This window comes from Festucalex cinctus, chromosome 12 (genome assembly GCF_051991245.1).
Source record: "Festucalex cinctus isolate MCC-2025b chromosome 12, RoL_Fcin_1.0, whole genome shotgun sequence".
NCBI lineage: Eukaryota > Metazoa > Chordata > Actinopteri > Syngnathiformes > Syngnathidae > Festucalex > Festucalex cinctus.
Window position 1 is genome coordinate 8893178 of NC_135422.1, and position 25069 is coordinate 8918246.

Here is a 25069-nt window from a genome sequence, read left to right on the forward strand (position 1 = left end):
ATAATGTAGGGAAAACCCTTTAAAATTATTTTGACAGTTTACCACCACCAAGCCACGCCCCATCCGCTCATACCGCACGTCTATTGGTCAACGAATTCATCCCGAGCTCTGATTGGTCCGTTTCCATAGGTTTCCCTCAGAACTGCAAGACTCCGATATTGCATTACATTGTGGCAAAATGGCGGCTGTCATTCAGAATCCACTAAAAGCGTAAGTAATTTAGACGTTTTGGGTAAACTGTGACTGATTACTTTATTACCAACTCGCGTGGTACAGCTAGCTGTTCATGCATGCGAACCTCGGCCGCGAATGTTCGGCCGCTACGGCTGTCTAATTTCATGTTGGTGTACTTCTTGCATGGCAAAGTAGCCTCGGTATAGTTGTTTTATTTTCTCAAGATTTCAACGTGTCGCCTGCAAACGTGACATTAGTTTGTGACGAAACAGTCTTTTCGGAGAATGTCGCCTTCCTCGGCTATATTTTAGTTAGCGAAGCAAAGTGTCGACACGGTGCTTCGCTGCGTTCGGACGAATTGAAAGGCGAATTTTTTTTCTTTCTTTCTTTCTTTTTTTTTTTGTACTCGGTTGCTTTTTTGTCAAACGACGCGGTGGACTATCAGAGTGACATTCCGAGAGTTCTTTCTACTTTTGCAATTTGTCGACATGTCAACTTTGGCTCGTCGGAGCGCAGACGTGGTCAGGAGCCGGCGAGGGGGGAGGAGGAGGAGGAGGAGGAGGAGGAGGAGGCATTTTGTGTTTGCATGCTTGCTGGCCAAATCGACTAAAGTGCCAGCACAGACACTGGGGGGAAAAGACTGAACATTTCTGCCACAACAATATGTGCAATTGTTTGCCTGTTTAGTCCTGCAATGCTACAACGCTCCACCTTATTTCCTCCATATATCCTTTGTTCACATGATGCTTCCCTGTTGCAAATACAATCGAAAAAGCAGGTCTGTTTCTTCTTTAACTATGATGATTTGCACACTGAGTCAGTCCATCCTCCTCCTCCTCCTCATCCTCGTGCAACTAAAGCAGGCGTGCTCCACTGTGCCTTTAAGTGGAGGAGTGCGAGAGATTAGCCTGGTCTGGTCCAGGATCCTGGGCCCATCTGTCAGAGAGATGCTCCAACAGGGAGGAAGTGTTGGGCACAAGCAGGAGAACCATCTGCTCCTCCAGAAAGAGGTCCCCCTCTTTGCTCCTTCCTTCCTTCCTTAGCCCGGAGCTAGGTGGGCCTCACCACACCTCGCCCCGTCACCATTGTTGCCAGTGCATGTTTCCTTTTTTGCCCAGTGCTTTTCCAGCGTCCTTGTGATTGGATTGGGAATCGAATGCATGCGGCTCACACAACATATGGGATGGATGCGTGTCGTATTCGCCAGTTCACATATGCAACTATGGGGGAGATGAGACAGCGACCGTAATTCAACATATAATTTATGGCTGAGTGTGTACAGCCTGTGGCCTGTAGGCGCGTTGCGTGCTGTTCTGTGGTCATTCTTTAGCATGGCAAGTTAACTATGACCTGTATTACCATCGAGCAGGAAATCTCACCTAAATCTGAATCATGGGGTGTGCATTTAATACTAGCTGTGCTGTACTTGTTTTTCCATGGCTGAATTTGAAGCTGTGCTGGTTTTAAAGAATAAAATTCCCCCTTCCTAGTGTATATATTATTGTCAGATGTATGGATAGTGTATGTATGATGGCCACAAACATGAAAGGATTAAAGAAAATAAATACAAAGTCTGGTTGCAAAGGTCACTTCAATGCAACGCAGCAAAAATTTTGAACATCGTACCAAGTGTTCCAGAGAAATTGAGATTTTTGTGTGGTGAAACTGATAATATGGCCCTTTGAGGAATGTTTTTGTGTGATATCGCCTTTTAAAAACTGTCAAAGAATTTTTTTTTTTCAACATTCTCCTCATTTCCTCCATTTTGTCTTCTACTCAGGGGACCCACTTCTCCGGGTGGCAGACCTGTTTCAGTTAAAAAAAATATTCACCAAACATCAAAGTTAGACATCAAAGTTAGTGTCATGTTTTAAATGCTTGCTCTAAAAACTCGATTTAACTCGCGCAGATGGAAGATTATTGGTGAGAAAAGCGGTGTCGGCAGCAGAATGTCATGTATGTAAGCTGCCAATATTTTTTTTCTGAATTTGGTAGATGATTCATTTGAAGTGCTCATTCCATGGCAGACACTTGTCACGTTAACACAACTATGAGAAAATTGTATGTTAGGAAAAAAAATTAACTTGAGCCTACAGCCACATTTTTATAACCAAAAATAAGTAGTGCTAGGTTGTTTTTTTCTTTTCATGAAAAAGTGTGCAGTTTTTTTGTTTGTTTTGTTTTTTTAGAATGAACTCATATGAGAGTACAGTAGTCATACTTTTAAAATCAGAATGTTGCGAGAATAAATGCCTATAATGTGCCTTTATGACAAAACACCTTGTCATGCTATATGACAATAAACTAAAAATTAGGGTTATGACTCGAGAGAGATACAGAAGATATTTTAAAAAGTAAAATTGTATGAAGTTGTTTTTCTAAGAGCAAAAACATAATAGTTTTATTACAAGAATACTAATTTTTGTGAAAGAGAAAAACCTATGATAAAAAATAATAACTTTACGAGAATGCAGTGTTTTTCCCTAGAGTGGAAAACATTTGTCATCTGAGAATTAATTGTCATAGAAGATCCAAATTCCTATGAAAAGTAATCAAGAAAAAGCATACCGGTAGTGTTAGTTTTAGTAGAAAAAGAATTATGCTAAACGGATAGTTATGTCATAAAAAATGTGTATATGATAAAAGTAATACAAATAAGTTTTTTTTGTTTTTGGGGGGGGGGGGCTTTTTGTTGATTGATTGTCACCATATCAATAATCACATTAACCTAAGTTGGTGTTAATGTGACAAAATTTCATCCTTTGACAGACATTCTCCAAATTGTTTTTTCTTGTAAAATTGGGACATATTTCTCTTTTTTTTACTGTAGATTAACTTTATTGTCATTAAATTGCAAGAATGTTTAAGATATTGTTTAAAATAATTTAAGTATATTCTTTCAATAGTTCTCTTCACTGGCCCCAATGCTCTTCCGTAGGTATTTTATCCTAAAATTATTAGTTCTGGTCATACCTTGTTACTATAAAGTGAACATAATGAAGTGTTTTAATCTGCCATTATAAGATTGTGGTTTCTGACTTCATTTCACACTATAGTTAGATTTATAATTAGTTGCACTTGACACTAATTGGATGTTGCTCCAGAGGGCCAGCGTGACCTTAGGAAAATTCACTTAAGGGAAATGGTTTAAAATTGGGCTGGAGTATTGTTGGGGCACCCCCACCAAATGTGAAGTCTTTTGTTGATCGGAGAGGACAATAATTGTTGGAATCTGATTAAGATGGCGCTTTGAATATTAATTGAATCAAGTTTAGCTTCTTTTCTAGTAGACATTTTTCGTGGGCCAGGATAGCACGTTTTCCGGCTAGTGACATCACACCAGGCAGATCCCGCCCATATTATGTTGCGTTTCAACCAAGTGGCAAAACTCTGTTTATCTCACCATTGTTTGCTTTGTAGCTGTAAAAGCAGTAAACCCTCATCTGCTTTCACCTTTGGGTGTGTAGGTATTACGGCTTTGTTAAATTGTGACATCATAGTGGCGTAATACTGTGTAACCTGTCAGTCAGTCCAACAAAGTAGAGAGTAGATGATTCGTACCGTTTGTGTTTGTTCTTCTTGGCTTGTTGTTTTACTTCAAGAAGAGAAAATCAAATGAAAGTTGATTTCAATAAATGTTTACAATATGAAAAGTGCCAACGTACAGATCACTTGGCGCCATACAACTTCAGATGATGTAATCTGACACAGTAATCAAAATAACATTACAGAAATTCTTCATTTTGTCCTCTTGGCTTGTGGCTGATGAATTGTAACTCATCAGGGGATACAGTTGGATGATTAGCCGTTTGTCTACCACGGCCGCCACAGATTTGTTTTTGCCTGTCAGAAGACATATTGCCATTGTATTTGGCATTCAAATGTTGCGTTGGTAACATACTACGGATCGCAACCTAGTCCTACAATAGTATCACAGTCACTCATGTGTTACTTCATTTGTATTATCGATTGAATGTCGTTCAAGCAGGCAGTTAAATGTTTCATTCGAGCTGGTCTTTTTATTGGAACCTGATTGTTTTGCTGAACTACTTTTACAGGGGGGGGGCTTGATTTACGACAGTCCCGACATTCAAGGTTATGAACGGTACGTGCTGAACTATTTTTGCAAAGCGGTATAAAGATATGTTATTGCTTTGTGCCACATAAATTACACAACTTTGCACATATCCATGTGAAAAAAAGTTAGTGGAAAACGTTTGGAGAAGGATGTCGTCAGACGCCACAAGAAGGTACGCTCACTTACTGTTGTAGTTTCCATTTTTAAGTGCTTGAGTATTTTGTATTCACTGTATGGTCTGGAAATGTTTTTCAAACAAATCTTTACAGCTACTATAATATTAAGTAATGATTACTGGTACATCTAAATGTATTAAAAATTGTTGAATAAAAATCATATGCCAGTAAATGTTAAAAAAAAAAAACACTTCCTAAACAAGTGTTGAAAACGTACAAAGACTGAGATCAATTTTACTGAATTGCTGAGATATAGAGTGAAAGATGAAACGCTTTTTCACCTTCTGTTGTTGTTTTTTTTTGGACGGGGCTTAAAAGGGGCTGAGCATTGCCGCGTGGAATATATTGTGGTTGTCCGCAGCCGTTTACGTAGGGTGACCAGATGTCGTGCATTGGCCAGGACAGTCTCTGTTTTGAGTCTTGGAATCCAAGTCCCATCAGATTTCGCCCATCCCATTGTGTTGTCTTGAGGTTACACATCCCGTTTTTTTTTGTCATGTGTATGTCAATCACACCAGTTTTCAAAGCGATTCATTTGATAAACCCATTAATAGGGAATTTAACTGTTAAATATCTTCCTGTTTTCTTCCACATTCAGGTTTGTATTGTCATCTGCATCTAATCGCCAGCAGGCGTTATTTCCGTCATACCGGAATTACAACTACTTCGCGTTCATGTATAAGAATTATCAGAAATGTAGTCCTAGTGTCCTCTGCGGTTGCTGCTTGCTGATTCGACCCAATGCACACTGAGCTTTAGTTGCCGAGACAGAGCAAAAAAGTTTGGCTAATGGTGACTGCATTGCCTTGTTTAGCACAGTTGAACTGTCAACCATAGCAATTAGCATTCGTGATTGACCCTCCCTGGTTGCCGAATAGGATACAGCACATGTCGGCCATCTTCCCCCGTTGATGAAGACTGACTGTCATGTTTGGGGTCATGCCAGGGTTAAGTTTGAGTTCATGACCTGTTAAGTTGGATCCATGACCGTGAGGTCAAGTGTCTGTTATGTACTGTTGTAACAAGTGTCTGTTTTGAACTGATGTAACTCGCATCTAATTTCAACTGGTTCTAGGCTATGTGATGTTATGTGATGTCAAGGGCTATGTGATGTCAAGAATCTTTAATCCCTTTACCTGGTCAACAGCCAATCAGATAATTCCATGTCAGTCCTGTTACCCACATGTCTAGCCACAACCAATCAGATTGATTGCTTGTCTATATAAGTGTGTGTCTTTGTCGGATTATTACTTCTGTTACCACTGTCCTCTGTGCAACTCTTTGTTTCCCGTCTAGTCAAGTTTGTTCCACGTCTCTCAATGTGAATAAATAGTTAAAATCTTATTTGTGTCTGCACTTTGGGATCCAACCTCCAGCCCATGACAGACTAGCAATTTGGTGATAATTTATTGTATGTGTAATTTTCAGCGAAATTGGCGCATCCCGGTTTTAAATTTTGAAAATCTGCTCGCCCTGCATATGTCAACTGTTCACTGTACTGCAGTGTATCCACAATATCTCCACCCTTTAGGCATTGTGTTTGTGGTTGCAGCTGCACTGCGACGGTAGTAACATGGTGAAAACAAGTGGTCTGGCTTAGGTCTGTTATTTTGGGAAATTTTGTATTTGCAAGCCAAATTGTAAGGAGCTGTACTGCCGAGCGGTAACATGTCTACGTTGAGTGAGTCATGTATGCTGTTCACCGACGATGTGGTGAAATGTGGTCTAGTTCAATCCTGTTCACTGTCTTGCTACGTTTCCTGTGATTGGCTGTGTTGGTGTGGTAGCTGCTGCTTCCTGTGAATGAGCTGTGCACCATTGCAAACTTTCTAAATGAAGTACGACTTGTCCTCTGGGTTGTGGGTTGCAGTTGGATACGTCTCGCTGAAGAGTCTCCACGGCAAACTAGAAATGCAAAGTGACATGCAAAATGAGCGTTGACACATTGTCACATTACGGGCGCAGCCATGTAACTGCGGCGGACTGTTGACAGGAACACATTGATAGCGGAGGCCCTACGCTTGGTTGTATGATTAGCTTTTGTTCCATTTCATGCACACGCTAACTGTATGATGCGAAGCTTGTGTAGCACATGCCACAAGCGGAGCTGGAAGGCTCACTTAACCACACCAAATTGTGGCTTAGTTTTGACACCGACAGGCTCATGGAAGTGGAACAAGAAGAGATTGGGTTTTGATCCGTTTACTTTAGTTTTTCACTGAAAATAAAATGCTTAAAAATGTAGCTATATAATTTTAAAAAAGTCCATTCACTTGATGAGTTTCAAAGGTCAATCCCAAGTTTGTACACAACTGTGCTAGTAATAAGTTGGGATGGACATGAGAAATGTTATTTGTTGTCAATCATGTTGACTTTGATCAGTCTACAATATTGTGTTGTCTCTGCCTTGAGGTGGTGGAGGTGTTTTGGATGTCAGTGTTTGACAGCAAACAAGAGATGGGAAAGTCATTCAAGTTCAACTGTGCTACCTGGGATTGCTGGGGAAAAAAATGAAATGAAATTCCAAGTAAATACACTTTTGCAGCAATTCCCGATACACTATGAGAAATTAGAGAGACCAATATTTTTTTTGGGGGGGCCGATACCGATTATTAGTAGTCAAGGGGGCCAATATTTTCACTAAATGGGAAAATATTGGTGTAAAATAAAAAAGGTGAATACAAACATAAACACTAGCGCCATATTTTTTCTATAGAAAATAGTTACATTAAAATGAATTGTTTACTTATCTTAGTTTTAATTTCAAACAAAAACAGAAGGTGCAGAGCGATCTCATGGTCAGCAGCGTTTCTTGTGCAATTAACTGAAAATGTAAATAAATCGTTGGCTGAAGTTAACCCCGTTTTAAAATCGATCAAAAAGGCCGATGCCGACATTTGTCAAAATACTGAACATCGGCCCCGATAAACAGGCTGTTCGATAATTGGTCTATCCCTATTAGAAAGAATTTATCGCCAACTCACCATGTGACTCGATTACAATTTCGAGATTGACGATGCAATTCAATAGTAAAAGTAAAAGGGGAGCAGCTATGACCCTGTATCCTTTTACATGGACCAGAAGGATCTCCTTCATTCCTGCTGGGGACTCTATTAGAGCAGCTTGGACCAACCAAAATACTTGTAACTAACCACATATTTATTTTCTCAACCCATCCGGCAACCTCTCCTCCTCTTGAAACGCAGTCACTGAGCCTGATTAGTATCCGACGTTCAACTTGAGTGGTCTCAAGAGCTGCTTCCATGTGGCATGCCCTTTGAGTGCGCCTTCTAAGCTGAGTCCACTTCAGGGACCATTTACAGCTGGTGTGCGCTTTTGTAAGCTGATATGTCATGTCGCGTTCCATCACTGATGTGTGCTGATGTCGAGGAATGGCAGTGAAGGGCAGAGCCTGGAGTTTGATGTGCATTTTGAGGAAAATGTCACATATAGAGACGCACGTTTGAAGTGTCTTGATTGAAAATGAGCAATTTGTTGTTGTTGTTATTGTTGTCACAGGAAAGACACACTAAAATAATAGTGGACCACCACATACATGCAGTTCAACACGCAAATCTGCATCTTTCTCGCAGATTCTCCCATTTTTTATTTTATTTTTTTTTAAATGGCTTTTCCTCACGTTTTACTTGGAAAATAAATTGAGTTTTTATCAGTGTTTTTTGCAACAATCAATCGATTAAATATTTATATTTTTTCCATTGCTTTTCATTGGGCGTCAATTATACATGGTTTTCACTAATCGCCAGCCGACTCATTGCCGAACCTCTGCAAATCCACTTTATATTTCACCATCCTGGATATTATTGTTGATGATTTCTAGCATGAATTCTAGGGCAGTAACTCAGGATTATTTTTATAAAAGATTTTCGATTAATCGACGAATCAGATAAAATAATAGTTTTAATTTCCATCTCAGTATAAAAAAAAAACCCCGCATTATTTAAAATAAACAGTGCAGAAAATATTTAAATGATTCGTTTACTGGTTTGGCCTGTGTCATTTTGGAAAATAGGCAAAAATATTGATCATTGATTTTATTTTTATTTTTTTCAACACAAAGAAAATCAGTCTTATTAAGGAAGTCAGAAATTGGCTATTTATTTATTAATTTTTACTGTTAATTTTTGAAAATTTAGTGTTAAAACAGAAATGTTGAGGATTTGATGAATTGATGAGGCATTTGCCTCATCATTTGGGAGGTCTGACTGTATAATTGGACAAAAAGTTTTTTGTTTTTTTTTTTTTTTGTTTTTTTTTCCCCCATCATCTTGAAATCTCAGTGTACCTGTGACTGTCCACTTGGTCGCCACAGCCTAACACACTGTGGCTTTGTCCGAGCCACGATGTATCAGCCTTTTGTGCGGACAGCATTCTTGACACGACTGTTCATCTGCTGCACATTGTCTTGTCGGGAGCAAGGTCTGGAGGCGGAGAAATGGTGGAGGGGGGGTGAACGCAGGACAAGCAAGCCTCCCGCCTCCCCAGGTCCACTTAACGATTCCAGACTCGACTCGCAGCCGTCAGCTCATTAGTTTGCCTGCAAAATGGCTGCCTTCCTCATGTTGTAATTGAAAACACGTGGCGGGAGCTCATTATGCGACGACCGTGCCGAGATGCCATGTTGCAACTCCGGTGACCACGGTTTGCCCCGTTGGGCTCCCGCACTAGACAACAGACGAAATCGAACGCAAAGTACCTATTCACGAGCCCCAGCGTTTAGCCTCCATCTTTTGACATAGTTAAATGAGAACCTGCCCTTGTGCGCGCCACTCGGCCGAGATTAATTAAGTGGGCTAATTACCATAGCAGGCATGTGGCTGAGATTGAGGGTTTGACTGTGAAATATCCTTCGCCATCCCACTCTGAATATTAACACTGAAACGCTGAGGGACAGCCAAAGTCTCAGTGGTGCTCAGGAAAGTGGAACTAAATCTGAGGAGTCTTAACGGCTCTCGTCACAGGAGACACTTCATATAAGCCGGACGGGAAAGGAGCCAATAACACGCGTGATAAATGGTCATTTTTCGATGGACAACCAATTTGTAATCAGTAGCCCAACTGGAAACAATTTGTCATTTTCATGCTAGTCATTAGCCATTGTTGTTGCAACTGCATGGTTCTTTAAAATATCAATAATAGCATTGACTTGAATTTCTGCTCATCAGGTTGGGTGACCAGTTTTATAAGGACGCCATTGAGCAGTGCCGCAGCTACAATGCCCGCCTGTGCGCCGAACGCAGCGTGCGCCTGCCGTTCCTGGACTCGCAAACCGGCGTGGCCCAGAACAACTGCTACATATGGATGGAACGTCATCAACGCAGCCCAGGTGGAAACATACACTCGACCAGCTAACAATTACTGAAATAACGAGTGCACTTGTGGTCACCTTTATTGATAACAAACGTAGACATCATAAAACCAGATTCTCACTCAGTGGAGATCAAACCTCTGTCAAAATCCCCAAACATGTCTGACTTCTCTGACTTGTCTGAGTGAATAAATCGTGCTCCAGTTAGCAGGTGCGCTTTGCGCCGATGCAAGTGGACCGCAATGGCTAAATTGAAAAATTGTATTCAGATCCTTGAGACTGGGTGATAATTTGATTTTTATAAATTAATCACATTGCTGTAGTTTATGCACTGCTTACACTAAAAACATGCCTGTGAAAAACAGATTTTAAGATCTATACAGTATAGTGACTATTCAGACCAGGGTTTGGGATGTTTTTTTTTGTTTTGTTTTTTTTTTTTTTTATAATACACATTAACACATTACAACATAAAACAAAGATAATGACATTCAATGCAATTAATGAATTCCTGTCGCAACGTAGCAGACAAGTCCACGACAAAATTTAGCAGTAATAAATTTAATAATAATGCATATAAAGTATTTGTGGAGACTGGGGTCAAGTTGTATTTTACAATTTTAAAAATACCGAATTTCACAAGTAAAAATTTGATATCTCTTAATATGAAAAGAAAAATGCACTGAGCTGTCACCGGCTAATAAAGGCAATTATGCCATCTAGTGGCAGAAAAATGACCAACACAAATCGACATCACACTCGTTTTCTTACAGTACAGTACATCTTTTTAATTAAATTTTAACTGTTTTATGAATTATGAAATTACTGTATGACTAAAAGATGAAGCCATATTTCTTCATTTTTTTTCCACGTTTATCTTAACAAGATTATGAAAACTTGGAAAAAAATTATTGTATGTTTTATTGTACCTTTAGAACAGATATAAAATGTGTAATTAATCGTGAGTTAACTCTTGAAGTAGTAATTATAATTAAAAATTTTAATTGCCTGACAACCCAAGTAATAACATAAGCTGATTACGTATTGAATTTTCTATCTGTTGGAAAAAGGACATGAGTATTGGAAAACAGTCAAATGTGAGTTTTGATCAATTGTGCTGACATAATAAAGTGAACAATTTGTGGCTTCACGCAAACTGCAATCATTTGCAGTCTTGATGCAGAGGCGTGCTTTGGAGAGAGTCCCCAGAATTATTTAACACCCACCACCAACTTTTAAAGAATTTGTCGTTAGAGAGGTCAGAAAAGTCGCCCTGAAAGAGTTGTGTTTCTTGTGCCCGTTGACCGAGCAGGGGTGGCGGCCGGGCAGATGTACACGTATCCGGCCCGCTGCTGGCGAAAGAAGAGACGGCTGCACACCGCCACCGACCCCAGCCTGGGCATCTTTGGTCTCAAGCTCGGTAAGTTTGTCGCCTGCCGAGATGCGCTTCCTCTGCTTTTCCCATCAGTGATGATGTGGAATAATCTCACCAAAATTCCGCTGTCGCGTTGCATCAGGGTGTACGGCAAAAGTCATTTTTCCACAGGATGAACTATGGCCATGTTTACCCGTGTTTTGCGTTCAGGACACCTAATTAGATTTACCGCTGCTGAGAGCGCAGAGCTGGTCCACTGCAGAACGTATTTAATAATAAATGTGGAATAAAGTCAGGCCTTCTCCTGGGTGTCTCTTGAGACGTTACATTGACCCTGCTCCTTGATATTCTCCCACTATTTACTCGAGCTTGTTTTTTAGTGCGGGTATCTCCTTTTATCTCCTTGTGTGTCTTGCAAGCAGTTTCTTAGCTCAATTAACTTGTTTGTGCTGTCCAAGGCTTGCAAACCCTTCGGGATGTTTCACTAACAGAAACATTTAACTCAAAATATTATGGTATCATTTCACTTTTGCTTCCTGGTAGGGGTAGTGTATCAAATATATCTGATCCGTCACAGTTTATTCTTGTCATTCAAGTGGCAGTTTGATTTCCTGATTTTCTTCAACAATCTGTACGTATAAAATAACAGTACAGTACTGTACATTGACAGTGCACATGCTGTAAACTACGACCATGCAGTTGTAGTTGATGCTGGTTTTCTTATTGATTTTTGCTCATGGCTATTACTATGTAACTTTTTGATAGTATCTTGTGTATTGAATGTTTATGCGTTATTTAATACATTACTTAAAAAAAAAAAAAAAAAAAAAACTGAGACGACAGCAGGCTGCAATATACAGTGCCATAAAGAAGTATTTGCCAACTTCTGAAATTCTTATTTTGTGGCATAATCATCAAACAAATGTAAACATAAAATGCAGTGTGATGAATGATGATGGTCTGGGGCTGCTATGCTACTTCAGGACCTGAGTAACCTGCTGAATATAAGTAGTCTACACACCCCTGTTCAATGGGTGTTCAAATTTTTGTGCTATTAAAAATGAGACCAAGAGCAATCATTTGCAATCTTTTTTTCACCATCTTCACCTATATCCTTCTCAATTGAGGACAAATTGAAATTTTAATGTTTGCACATGTCTGCAAACCTTTTTATAACAGGGCACTGAATTAATTTCACGTTAAACGGGAGCATGTCACCATTTAGAGTGCCTGTGATAACCCCAAATAAGTCCAAATGTTCAAATCTAGTGGACTTTTTGTGATGTTTTTTTTTTTCCCCCTTCCCTTTCCTACACCAACTGCTATTAAGTCGGAACTGTATATAATTCCCAGCACCTTGACTAGTCAGTTGACGAAAAACAGCCACTGTTCATGATTCTGCCACCTCCATGCTTCACTGACTAATATTTACATGCAGTAAATGTTTGGCTTAAGGTCAAAATTCCAGTTTTCCGAAACATTCAGGAAAACCTGCTTACATGCGTGAGTTAGTCCCGTATACAGTACATCGCAATTGCAATACACCGATTTTTTTTAAAAGACAATGCACAGACGTCATGTTGCAAATAATGTAATTTCTGTTTATTACTTTCTATCATTAATAAAATGCATTATATTTATGTCACTCAGCACACCTAATAAAGCAGTCAGTTTCCAAAAGTGTGGTTCTGTGCTCCATCTGAATTTGTTGTTTGTTTACCCCTGCTTGCGTATATCCGGTGATTTAATACATGCACAGTTTATACAAATCGTGACGTTTTTGTCGGAGAGACAGAAAATTGTGAAAACATCGCGGAGAAATCATTGTATTCAAATTAGGCACACTTAGGTAGTGGCAACGTAAGATGGCCGCTGTGCATGCAAGAAGTTCCTGTACTCAAAAGATCAACATTCCTTGCGAATTTATTGGAAATTGATTTAAATGTATTATTTTATATTAAATGTAAATATAATAATTATATTTATTAATACATGCATTTTAATATGAATTATGTTTAATATAGCCAATATTTGAGTGTTTTTTTTTGTTTTTTTTGTTTTTTCCGGTGTTATTTTGATGATGAACAATTTTGTGTTTCTGCCAAATTATAGCCAAAATGCTAAAAATGTGGTTTTATTGGGCCATAACACATTTTCCCACATGTGTTTGGGAGAGCAAGTGTGCCTCTTGCCAACCTCGCCCATGCATAGTCTAGACATGCTGAAGATGGGAGATTGTTGTCACATGTACTAGTGAATACATGCCAGCAATTTGCCCGGCTCCTTCAATGTTACTGTGGGCCTCCAAGCCGCCTCCCTGTCTAGTTTTCTTTTCTTCCTCTCTCTTTTCATCAGTTTTGGAGTGACGTTCAATTATTGGTAATATCACTATTGTGCTATATTTTTTCCAACTTGATGTCTGATTGTCTTTAGTTACATAGTACATTTGACGTCTTGGGAATTCACAACTCTCAAGTTCAGCTGAGGTTAGTCCATTTCATGGTTTGTAAGTCGAAAACGAACCGGAGAGATAGCATCTGAACTCGGCCTTTGTTTCCCAAGCACATCTCACTGTTGCCTTTTGTTTTCCACTGAGACCACCCCGCCTCCCCTCTCCCGCCCCCACCCAACTGTGTGCTGTGTCAGGGAGAGCCCGGCAGAGGCGACGCGCGCACATTGATTCCACTTGTCGTTCGGGATGCTAAGCACGGCGTTGCATGCGGCCAGAGGTGGATCAGCACAAGGAAGCCGCCAAAGTTGCGCTCCGGCTAGCGAGCTTACTGTCGTGCTGACGGCGTGGTAGTGACTCGGGCTGCATGCACAATCAGCCTCCGCGCTGCAGGCTGCTGCCGGCTCTATTTTTAGCCCACCGGCTCCCATGGGTGAGTGGCGAGGGAGGGGAGGTGGGCCCCTGTCTCGTCGCGGAGAGTTGAAAGTCAGACACAATGGTTGAGGGGCTGCAGAGGAGTTATGTGTCTGCTCCTCACCTATGAAGCCTTCCGTCGCTTGTGCTGCAGGAGGCATGTCAGGTGAGGGGGGGTGATAGAAACATAGCTGAAGTCTGTCCTCTTCTCCAACATCCAGAACGCACACAACCGCATCGCCATCACTGTGGTGAAGAGACTTTTCAAATCAGAATGCACCATGTCGGTCTCCAAGCTTTTTATTCATTCTCTACCTGCCTCCTCCTACACAGTTTGTTTTGTTGGAGGCGAGATCTGCATGATGTGCTCAAGTCCAAGTGATGGATCTCGGGGGGTCCCCGAGCCAGCACAATATCCAACTAGTGCAACGTTATTGACAACGCCTTTTCTTCTCGGAAGAAAATGCGCAAGATGGTCGTGAAAATGGCGACTGTGACTCACATTTGTGTTGCAAGGGAAACAAACAATAGCAAACAGATGTAAAAGCAAATTGCTACTTGCTTTTTTAAGTGGAGTGCAGATTGAGAGAGGATTAACAGAAACATGCTCACTTGCAGAGTTTGATTGTGCAGCGTGAAAACTAGTGCTGTCACTATTGAATATTTTAGAATCAATTCATCTATCCATTATTCAGTCATTAATCTGATTCATTTTAATTTTGCATTAAAATATATTGCAAAAGCATTACTGTTTATTAACTGGTTATTGGTGGTATTTCGTACTTCATATTTGTATAGTGATTTTTTTTATTTTATTTTTTTTAAAGGTAAAAGTAAAAACACGTTTGCAAATTTCTTATTTTGATTAAAGGGATACTTTTACTTATTTAGCCGTTTTTGGCAGTCAATATTTTGCCTATAATAAATATTTTCATTATTTTTCATGTACAATTAGTACCTGTAAAGACACATTTTGCAACTTGCTGTCAACTGAAAATGACATCACAAAGGCTCAGGTAGCCAATAACAGCTCAGCTTGTGAGTGTCACATGACCAAACCTAGAAAACAGGTTAGCTGTGATTGGTTACCTGAGCCCTTGTGATGTCATTTTCAGTCGACAGCAAGTTTCAAAATGTGTCTTTAAAGGTACTAATTGTACGTGAAAAATCATGAATCAAATTAATTATAGATAAAATATTAACTTTTTATCACTTTAATGGGCTAAATAAGTGAAGTATCCCTTTAAATACAGAAATAAACATGAAAAACTACAGAACAAAATGACCAGGATTTGGACATGAAAAAAACGACTATTATTATTAAAATTATGATTAATTTGATAATCGATTACTTGTTGATTAATCAATTTTGACAACGCCAGTGAAAACATAGCCACAATTTAAGATTAGCGTGAAAACTTAGTTGTAGTTTAGATTGTGCTTGACATGTTGCTGTTTTTTTTGTTTTTGTTTTTTTTTTGGTTTTGTTTTATGTGCAGATAACGGCCTCATGTCCAAGGACACGTTGCCCACCCAGAGCACAACGCTAGAAGCTCTGCTAAGAGGCGAAGGTTTAGACAAGAGGAATTCCAGGAACGACGAGGAGAGTTTGCTGGAGATCCAGGTGCTTTCATTCACATTCATCTGGTGTGCTCTTATGTATTTTATTATTATTATTATTATTTTTTTTTTTATTGCCATAGCTCAACAGAAATCTAAACATCGCGTTTTACAAAAGGTGCACAGCATTCTGCCAAAATCAACCCTTGTTACTCGTGAGGAAAAAAATACAAAAGTGAGAGCAAAAAATACAAAAGTGAGGGTGGTGAAGCTGGCGAGAATCTCAATAATGGAGATCAAAAAGTCAGTGATGTCTCTTTTCCTTTCCACAACAGCAGCTCGGCTCTCTTTTGGGCAGTCATTTTGAAATCAAATAGCAGAAAACACACACTCCATTGAATGCATCAGTCAGTGAAGCAATGGAGGAGAATTGGAGCTCTTCTGTTCTGTACACGGACCGAATTGCAAAATAGCCAAAATCCACAAATAGCTGACACCTCTCTCAAAATGGCTTATAATTTCCTATTTAATTTTCTTTACAATAATATGTTGTGTGCACAGCCACTAGTCTAAACTAATTGAATAAAGCCTAAGTGGAATATCAATTAAGCAACAAAATCCACCCATTTTTGTCCATCTCGGGAGGCGGCCATTTTGTCGCTTGCTGTCAACTGAAAATGACATCATGCCTGCTCAGGTAATGACCAATCACGGCTCAGCTTGTGAACGTCACATGACCAAACTCGGATAACAGTTGAACTGTGATTGGCCATTACCTGAGCAACTATGATGTCATTTTCAGTTGACAGCAAGTGACAAAATGGCCGCCCCCTGAGATGGCTAAAAATAGGTGTATTTTGCTTTCTAATTGGGTAGATGCCACAAGTTCCGACTTCCGGGTTTCCACACATCAGCGGCCACTGCTGGCCGCATTCCAACACTTGCACCCCCAACCAACCTGCATCATCCTCATGTCTGATCTTCCTCATGCCAGAGAGTTCTGGAGGCAGACGCCGCAGAAGATGCTTTCAATGACGACGACGACTACGAGGTGGACACTCCAAAGAGGAGACACCGGGGCAAAGGAAGGGTAAATAATTCAATTCGAGTAAATACTTTCAAAGTGTGCAATTCACAACCATGCAGGCTACTGCTTTTTTTTTTTTTTGTCGAGGTCAAATGCGTGGTTTCATGTTTGTTTTTAGGGTCGAGGTTCAGGCCGCAGGAAGGCTGACCTGGATGATGACAAGCCATATGTCTGTGATAGTAAGTGGTGCACTCCAAAGGACAGACTATTTATTAAGTGTAGGGGTCCAATAAAAGGTCTAGTACAGTGGTGTCCAAACTACGGACTGGGGGCCATTTGCGGCCGGTCGTCCATTTTTTAGTGGCCCGCGACATATGCTAAAAATGACATTTGACCCAGTTCAAATAAAATAAAAACAAAAATGTTTGGAGATGTTCAAAGTAAGAAGGGAGGGTGTCGAAAAACACAGGTGCTATTAAAGGTTATTTTAGTTAACTAAAACTAACGAAGAAATTAAAATAAAAAAAAACAATTTTAACGAAATAAAATAAAAACAAAGATGCTTTTTTTAAAAAGAAAACTAACTGAAACTTCATTTTATGTTTACAAAACTAACTAAAACTGTAATTATAGCAAACATGTCCTTTGTTTTAGTAATTAATTGAATGCATGAGCCTTTGGGGATGATTTTAAATGTGATTTTTAGTAGATTTATTTTGATATAAACCGGAATAATGACGCCGCGTCCATCGTGTTTTTTAAATATTGCGCACAAGTAATACACATTTAAAAAACAAAACAAAAACAAACTAAAACGAACACTGAAACTAACCTAAAACTAAGCATTTATTAAAGAACTAAAACTAATAAAAAAATATATATATATCAGAACCACCCCAAAAACTAATTGAAATTAACTATATTTAAAAAAACAAAACTCAAAACGAAATAAAAACTAAAATGAAAAATTCCAAAACTGTAATAATCCTGCTGCCATATTACAAATAAATTGGTTTATATACTGTAGCATTTTTGTAAATATGCAAAAGCACAAATAAATTATTTATACAATTTTTAGGACTAAACACAATTTCTCTTCATAACATTATGTGGCCCTTGCGTCCTTCTGATTTTCTGTATATGGCCCTCAAAAAAAAAAAGTTTGGACACCCCTGCTCTAGTATGTGTACAATAGTCCTCGTTGTTGAATTGGCGATTTTAGCCATAGTAGGAGGCTCAAGTATCCTTGGCATGCAAGTTGCATGTGGAAAATGGAGCTTCCATGACATGGCTAACACTTGCTAAGGCCGTTTTCTTTCTTTTCTCTTCCAGACAGATACAAACAAAGGAATAATTCCAAATCGTCAACCTCAGGTAGTTTATTAACTCCTGTGTCTTTGCAACTTCATGTGTGCGTAGATTGATGAGATTTGAGAATTCCTCGTTTTGCGTGTGTTCCAGTCTATGCGAAGCGCTATAGGAGCCGTACGGGACTAAGCTACCACTATACCAATTCCCACCTTGCCGAGGAGGACCGAGCCGGGGAGAGGAGCTCCGTGCCGTCCCCTTCCGTGCAGGCCGCCGACAGACACAAACGTGAGCACCGCCGTCGTTAAACGAGTTGCCTGAGTCTGTCGCGAAAAAGGTTTGATGCGTTCATCTTTATTCTGGTGGTAGGACATTTACATGTCCTCTGGCGTTCCACAGGGAACCAATGGGAGAAATGTTATTGACAGTCTGCTAATGACCTGCCAGCTCTTAATCACAATTGTAACAATCAAAATGTCTGCAGATAGGCAAGGCAAGTTTATTTGTATAGCACATTTCATACACAAGGCAACTCAATGGGCTTTACACAAGGAAAGACAACACACAGCTTTTTCATGTTGAGGGAAAAAAAAAACTTAGTTATCAGCATGGTATCGGCCGATACTGCAAAGCTGGGTATCGGTATCGTATCGGTGGCCAAAAAACGATATCAGAACAACACTAGTTGTTAATACTTCTAAAGCTCTGAATGATTTTTTATTTTATTTTTTTAATAAACATTTCTCGCAGGTCCAAAGGTTCCACTCGGGACCAGGATTCCCAACAGATACTGTGAGAAATGTCAGAACGCCAACAAGAAGTTTATGAAATCTGGCGCCCCCTGCACAACCTGCCAATGCACAAGTGAGTTTGGCTCGTTTGCTAGTCTGGTTTGACTCTCGAGATCCCACTGTAATGTACTTATAAGTGCATATATACAGCTAGCTGTCCCTCGCGAGTGCTTGCCCAACCATCAAGGTGTGTAATTAAACCACCGAGTAACACTCATGTCCATAAATATTGGGACATCAACACAATAATGTGAAATGAACCCAACTTTGTACATTCAAATCAGGGGACCGGTGTAGAAATTGCAACAGTTTACAAGAGTTACAGTTACAACAGTAAGTGTCCTTCCCGCTTTTTAAGGGACCAAAAGTAATGGGACAATTGCCTGCTCAGCTGTTTCATGGCCAGATGTGCACGTATGTTTGCCAATGGAACTGGTTCTTGGGTGACTGCTGACAAAAGCAGCAGGATGAATTTTGAAGTGTTTTGGCTAATATTGTCTATGCATTTCAATTGCCAAGTCAAATTATGATCTGAATCCAATTGTGCATGCATTTCACTAGCGTAAGATAAAACTGAAGGGAAAATGGCTCAAGAACAAGCAGGAACTGAAGACGGTTGCAGTAGTAGCATCTAGTGATGTTTTTGCGTTCCAGACTTCAGGCTGACTGCAAAGCAACCCAAGTATTAAAGAGTGAAAGTTTGAGTTAAGATTGTTTATTAGTCCCATTTATTTTTGGTCACTTAAAGAAACAGTTGTTCTCAATTTATTTTTATTTTTTTGCACATTTTTCATCAACCCTGAGGTGTCGCATAAGCGCAAAATATTAATAATAATAATAATAATTATTATTATTATAATTATTATAAATAGAATGTAATTATAAAATAAAAATACATTGTTATTAGTAATACATAATTAAACTATTTAAAAAATAAAATATAATTATAAAAAATAATTATTAATAATAATAACAATAATAAAGCTAAAGCTGCTGCCCCTGCGACCCGACCTCGGATAAGCGGTAGTAAATGGATGGATGGATGAATAATAATTAGAATAATAATTATAATAAATGTAATTATAATATAATTATAAAAATAATGATTATTATTAACAAAAATGTTTAAAAAATAAAATATAATTATAAAAAAAATATGAATAATAATAAACCCTTGTAGAGATGAGTGTTAATTCAAGTTAGCACTTTAGGACTGTAGTTTGTGGTGTGATTACAGTTGAGACTATTAATATATAAGCGGAGACATTTTTAGGGTCATGTCAATTACTTGTGGTTTTCCACAATATCGAGCAGGGCTGTATAAATAATAGTGGGGGGGTTACTGTATTTAATTTATAACAATATAAATGTACAAGATTTGATCGTGACACTGACAGCCCTAATATATTAATTTGCATCCAACTTTCAATTGGGAGGTTTTAGCCCGAGTTGTACTAGTTATGACAGAGTGAAGGGACGCCGCTTCTCTTTGTCTTCTGATCCCCTCGGACTTATTTTGCTCCTTTGTCCCGCGAGCCAGCTGACGGCGGCGAGGAGAAGGAGGATGGCGGCGGCAACGTGGGCGGCGCCGAGGAGCTGTTCGCCACCACGTCGGAGAGCGACGCCTCCACCTTTCACGGCTTCGAGGACGACGAGCTGGAAGAACCCGCCGCTAACAGCAATGGATTATCCAGCCGACACAGATAGACACGAGCCTTTTCCATCTGCAAAAAGGAAAAAAAAAACATCTGGATTCATCTCTGGCAAAAATCTGCTGCTTCTCCTTTTTTTCTTTTTTTTTTTTTTACTTTTTGTTTGCTGAAAGCACAACGTGATCGCTTCAGGACAAAAAAATATAAGTTGTATTTTATCTACTGGACATTAATTTATGACGTTTTATTTATAAATATCTATAAATGAAGTCAACTAATGACTTGCAAAACTTCCCTCCCCCCCCTTTTTGGAACAGAAGGAGCATATTAATGTGTGAACAAAGAAAAACAAACACTGGAGCAATGAAAAATTTGAACAAATTAACCTTTCAATGTTTGGAGGCTTTTTGAATGTCATTTAAGAGCCTTGACTGGATCTTGCTCGGACCTTGTTGCGCTCCGGGACTGGATTGTACTTTGAACCATGAAGGAAGCAGGCAACGGACTCGCGCAAGCAAGCCAATGTTTGGAGATGGAGTTATTTATTTTCTTGATGGACACGAGCCGCTTGGTGATTGAAAGGTAAGATGGCGTGATGGGAATCAATCAGCTTCTGAACACTCTTGCTCATACTTGATGCATTTTTTTTCCCTTTACTTTTTGTACTTGAACATTTTCATCAAGGGATACATAAAATTCAATTCAGCTTGTCACAAAACCATTTCAATTTGGTTGGGTAAATATTTTTGATACAAAAGGCATTGCAGTGTAGTCAATACTAGGAGAACTACATTATTATTATTATTATTATTATTATGTTGTGCTGTTTTTTCTTGGAAAAATGCAATTATTCTTGTAATATTATGATTTCTTTAGTCCTAACTTTCTTTACTCAAGTCCTAACCTTAATTTGCGTACATTCATGACTTTTTTTTTTGGTAATTTTTTTTTTTTTTTTTTTTTTTTTTTTTTTTTTTTTTACAAAGGCACTTTCAGTAGTAGTAGTAATTACGTTTTCTCTTATGACTAAAAAAAATTAGGTACGTTCGAGACCACTTTTTTTTTCTGACCCATACCAGTATAAATACTCATAAGTGATGATACTCAAGTACTGATACCATTATTGCATTTAATACACAATAATGACAATTTTAAAGAAAGTCCTTGTATGTTCCAATATATCATTTTCCCCTTAAAATAACATGAAATTAATGGCAATTTTCGAATCTAATTTCCATCTCTGATTGTAAAATTGACACAAAGGAGGCGGCTGATACTGATATCAGCGACTCCGTACCAAATCTTTGAAATAAGGACTTTAGTCTTGTTGGATTTATAATACAACTTTTCTCAGAATATTTTGCTTTTTCCCCCAAAGAAGTGATTACAAATAATCTTGAAAATATGACTTTGAAGAATGTAATACCAAAAAGACAAATTAGTCTCATAATGACTTTTTTTTATTTTTATTTTTTTATTACTCTGCAAAAATAAACCATAACAACTGGCGCTATTTTTTTGTTTCATAGTACATAATTGGAACTTTTTTTTTTCTTTTTAAAAGTTCTTTGCCAACTAAACTGTAATGTCAAGCATAAACCAGCATATTTGTAGTTTGGCATTTGCAAAATTGTCTTCAGTATTAGGTGATTTTGGGAGGAACATATCCTTCATTATTTGCTGAAAAACTCACCTATATGCTGTTTTTTCCCCTCAGTCTATATACTGTCTAATGTAAAAAAATAATAATAATAATAATAAATAAACATAAAAAAATAGTACTATACTTCCATATTGTGGCCAAAGAACCTATAAAGGTTTCATTTCTCAGGGCTTTGACACCATCTTGTGGTTATAGGCAATTACAAAAAAAATTTTTGGGTGCACATTAAATAATCGTTTTTGGGCTATTGCAGCTCAGTGTGTTCAATGAAAATGTGATGTGTTATCCTAACTTGACTTTCCTGTGTTGTAGGAGCACTCGGCACAGGAGAATCCGAGGTAGTAGATTTAACGAGCCTTCCTGAATTTGGGCCTAAATGCCAGGAGCGGACGGCCCAACTTGTGACTTCCCTGACGCGATACCCTGACCATGTGAAGAACTGATCTCGTCACTCTTAAAAACTCTTGGGTCAAATAGGGATCAACCGCCGCTTGGGTCAATTTGACGCTAATTTTTGGGTGATACATTTAAGGCAAAAAGTTAGGTCAAATAACCTGGAACACCCACATTTTTGGAGTTGTTTAGCACAAAACCAATTTTTTTATTTTTTTTTTCTCGGTCAACCTGAGGCAGACGTGTTTATCTCATCCGCTCGAAAAACAGTGGGTCAAAAATAATTCAGATTCAGTCAAAAAGAGTGACTTTCGGGTTAAATACATAAATAACCACCAAAAAGTAGGTTTATTTAATCAAAAAAAAAGTTGGGTCAGTTGAATAGCCCATAAAACAACCCGATGTTTGGGTTGCATGTACAAAACAACCCAATGTTTGGCGGGCAAATGATTAACCCACAAAATATTTTTGTGAGGATTGCATATACAAATCGTTTTGTGGGTTATATTGACCTAACGATTTTGGTTAAATAACCCAACTTAACTGGAAAAAGTTTGGTTATTTAAAATGTTAGGACAAATGAGTGTCCACAAAATAACCCGTTTTTGGGTGGTGGTTTGGTGGGTTATTTTGACCCATCATTTTTGGTTTAAATAAACGACCTGACATTTTGGGGTTGTTTATTCATTTAAACCAAAAAACATGGCTTAAGTGAAGTGCGCAAATCCAAGTATTTGATGCCCACTATGGTTTTGATAAATAACCCAATTTGTGTAATTTTTGACCCAACTGTTTTTAAGATTGTTTGCTGATATCTGTGCCAATGAGCTTGTTGGACTCATCGTTCTCACTAATTATATACAAACCTCCAAATTTGGTAATTTGGAACAACATGACTCTTAAAAATGGAGTTGTCTTGGGTCTGTCCCTATTTGACCCATAATTGGGTTATTTTTGACCCAACTGTTTTTAGAGGGGGCTTTGGATCAGAGCCAGCTTCATTGAGGACTACAGCAAGACTAACGAGAAGGCCTGTTGACTTGTCGGGCCTGGACAAACCCCGCCCCCGTCCCCCACCCGCTTTACTCCTATACCCCCACTGCTGCCTGTCCGCTCGTGCCGTGTGATTGCGTGCGCTCCGTGTGATCCGATGTGACACTAAGACGTCATTACCCTCATCACTGTGCCAGCCTGCCGCTCTGCACTGCAAACCAGCTCTTGACAGCCATAGCCCCGCCCCCAACCCCCACCTTCATCCTGTTTGGACCAATAGCCCCTCCCCGCAGCCCTCTCCCCCAGCCATCGAGTTGGTGCTTAACTCCACCATGAATACAAGCTGACCTCTGAACCTTTCTGCTCATCGCTTGACTTGAATCGCCGCGCCTCCTCGCTCCGCTTGTACGCGTTTTTTGTATTTTTTGTTTTTTTGGGTGAGCGGTCGCGGGATACCTCTGGCCACCAAACTACTCAGGCATCCTTCATTAACACTCTGCTGTTGATTGTTCATCCTCTGTCGTCACAAGCCAGAAACGTGATTGTATCGAGCTGGCACAGAGGGCCAATAACGCCGCACACGGGTCCCGTGATGAACGAGCGCACGCTAACAGGAACGCTGCTGAAACACATGCAATAATTCAGTTGATGTGCTAGCATGTGCGTGTGTTCTAGGAAAAAAAGTGTAGTAGTGTGGTCTTTGTCATTATGCAATGGAGGTATCGGTTGGGGGATGGGCATCGGACATCATTACTGGATAGTTTTAGTGGAGTGAAAACCATCTATTTATTTAAAAAAAAAAAATGTTTGCATTATATGATGGCTTGTGTCCTAATTTTACTAAGCTAACTAGCTAGCGATCGCTAATTAGCTAAACGTCGCTAGCTCATATTAGTTAGCTTGCTAGCTCTTATTCTCATAACGTTGAGACTTGTCTCGAAAACCAAAAGGTATGTTACAACTTTTCTAGTATTAGGGAATCACTTTTTTTTTTTTAAGCTTTCAACTCTATTAATTGCATCACAAACTGTTAAAATCCTCATAGCATTGGACTTTACTTAAAATGTTCTTTAAAAAATAAAATAAAATAAAATCTTGGAACATGACGTAGTTCTAGTATTAACACTTCATCCTCATAACATTAAGATTTTTGTAATCAGACCAAAAAAAAAAAGTTCTAAGAACTTCATCTTTTTTTCTTTTCAAAACAACTTCTCAGAACTTACTTTCTGTATTAAAATTCTCTCAGATTTTGATCATGTAATCCGGATTTTATTTATTTATTTTTTTTTAACCATTTTCATAAGTTTAAAAAAAATACAAAACTTTTGAACTTTAATTTCCTTGTATTATTAACTTCATATGACTTTCTCCAAGGGGGGGTGGGGGGGAATCCTCAACTTCTTATCAATTTCGTCCCCCTCTTAATACTGTAGCATTCAAATTGTGCGCTCCATTTTGACACAATTAGAATCTGTGATGACTAGATGCCCATCCCTTGAAATTGAAAAGTGTCACTTCCATGTCAAAGCACCCCCGTCATGGGACGCCTCCACTCTCCACAGTCATCTCCGCACGTGTGTTTATTCAGCAAACCGAAAGCCAACACGCACAAGCTGCTTCGACGTCACCTGCTATCAACGGAGAAACTCGAGTGTGGTGGTCAAAGTCCTCCGCATCAACTCTT

At 39.0% G+C, this 25069-nt stretch overlaps 1 protein-coding gene across 4 annotated transcripts; it reads left to right on the plus strand.

Annotated features, from left to right (window-relative positions):
- The first annotated feature begins 124 nt into the window (after nt 1-124).
- On the plus strand, nt 125-24764 carry LOC144031851 (zinc finger protein DPF3-like). 4 transcript variants are annotated; one of them, XM_077539324.1, is made up of 11 exons: nt 125-210; nt 9615-9775; nt 11070-11177; nt 15495-15619; nt 16550-16645; nt 16761-16821; nt 17915-17956; nt 18044-18178; nt 18641-18754; nt 20222-20915; nt 22309-24764. In XM_077539324.1, the coding sequence occupies exons 1-10, from the start codon at nt 179-181 to the stop codon at nt 20386-20388; spliced, it is 1041 nt and encodes a 346-aa protein (XP_077395450.1). In that variant the 5' UTR covers nt 125-178; the 3' UTR covers nt 20389-20915; nt 22309-24764. The 4 variants fall into 4 exon arrangements, with proteins under 4 accessions (XP_077395450.1, XP_077395449.1, XP_077395451.1 ...); XM_077539323.1 differs by lacking the exon at nt 125-210 and adding an exon at nt 469-952; XM_077539325.1 differs by lacking the exon at nt 125-210 and adding an exon at nt 4387-4424.
- The last annotated feature ends 305 nt before the right edge of the window (nt 24765-25069 follow it).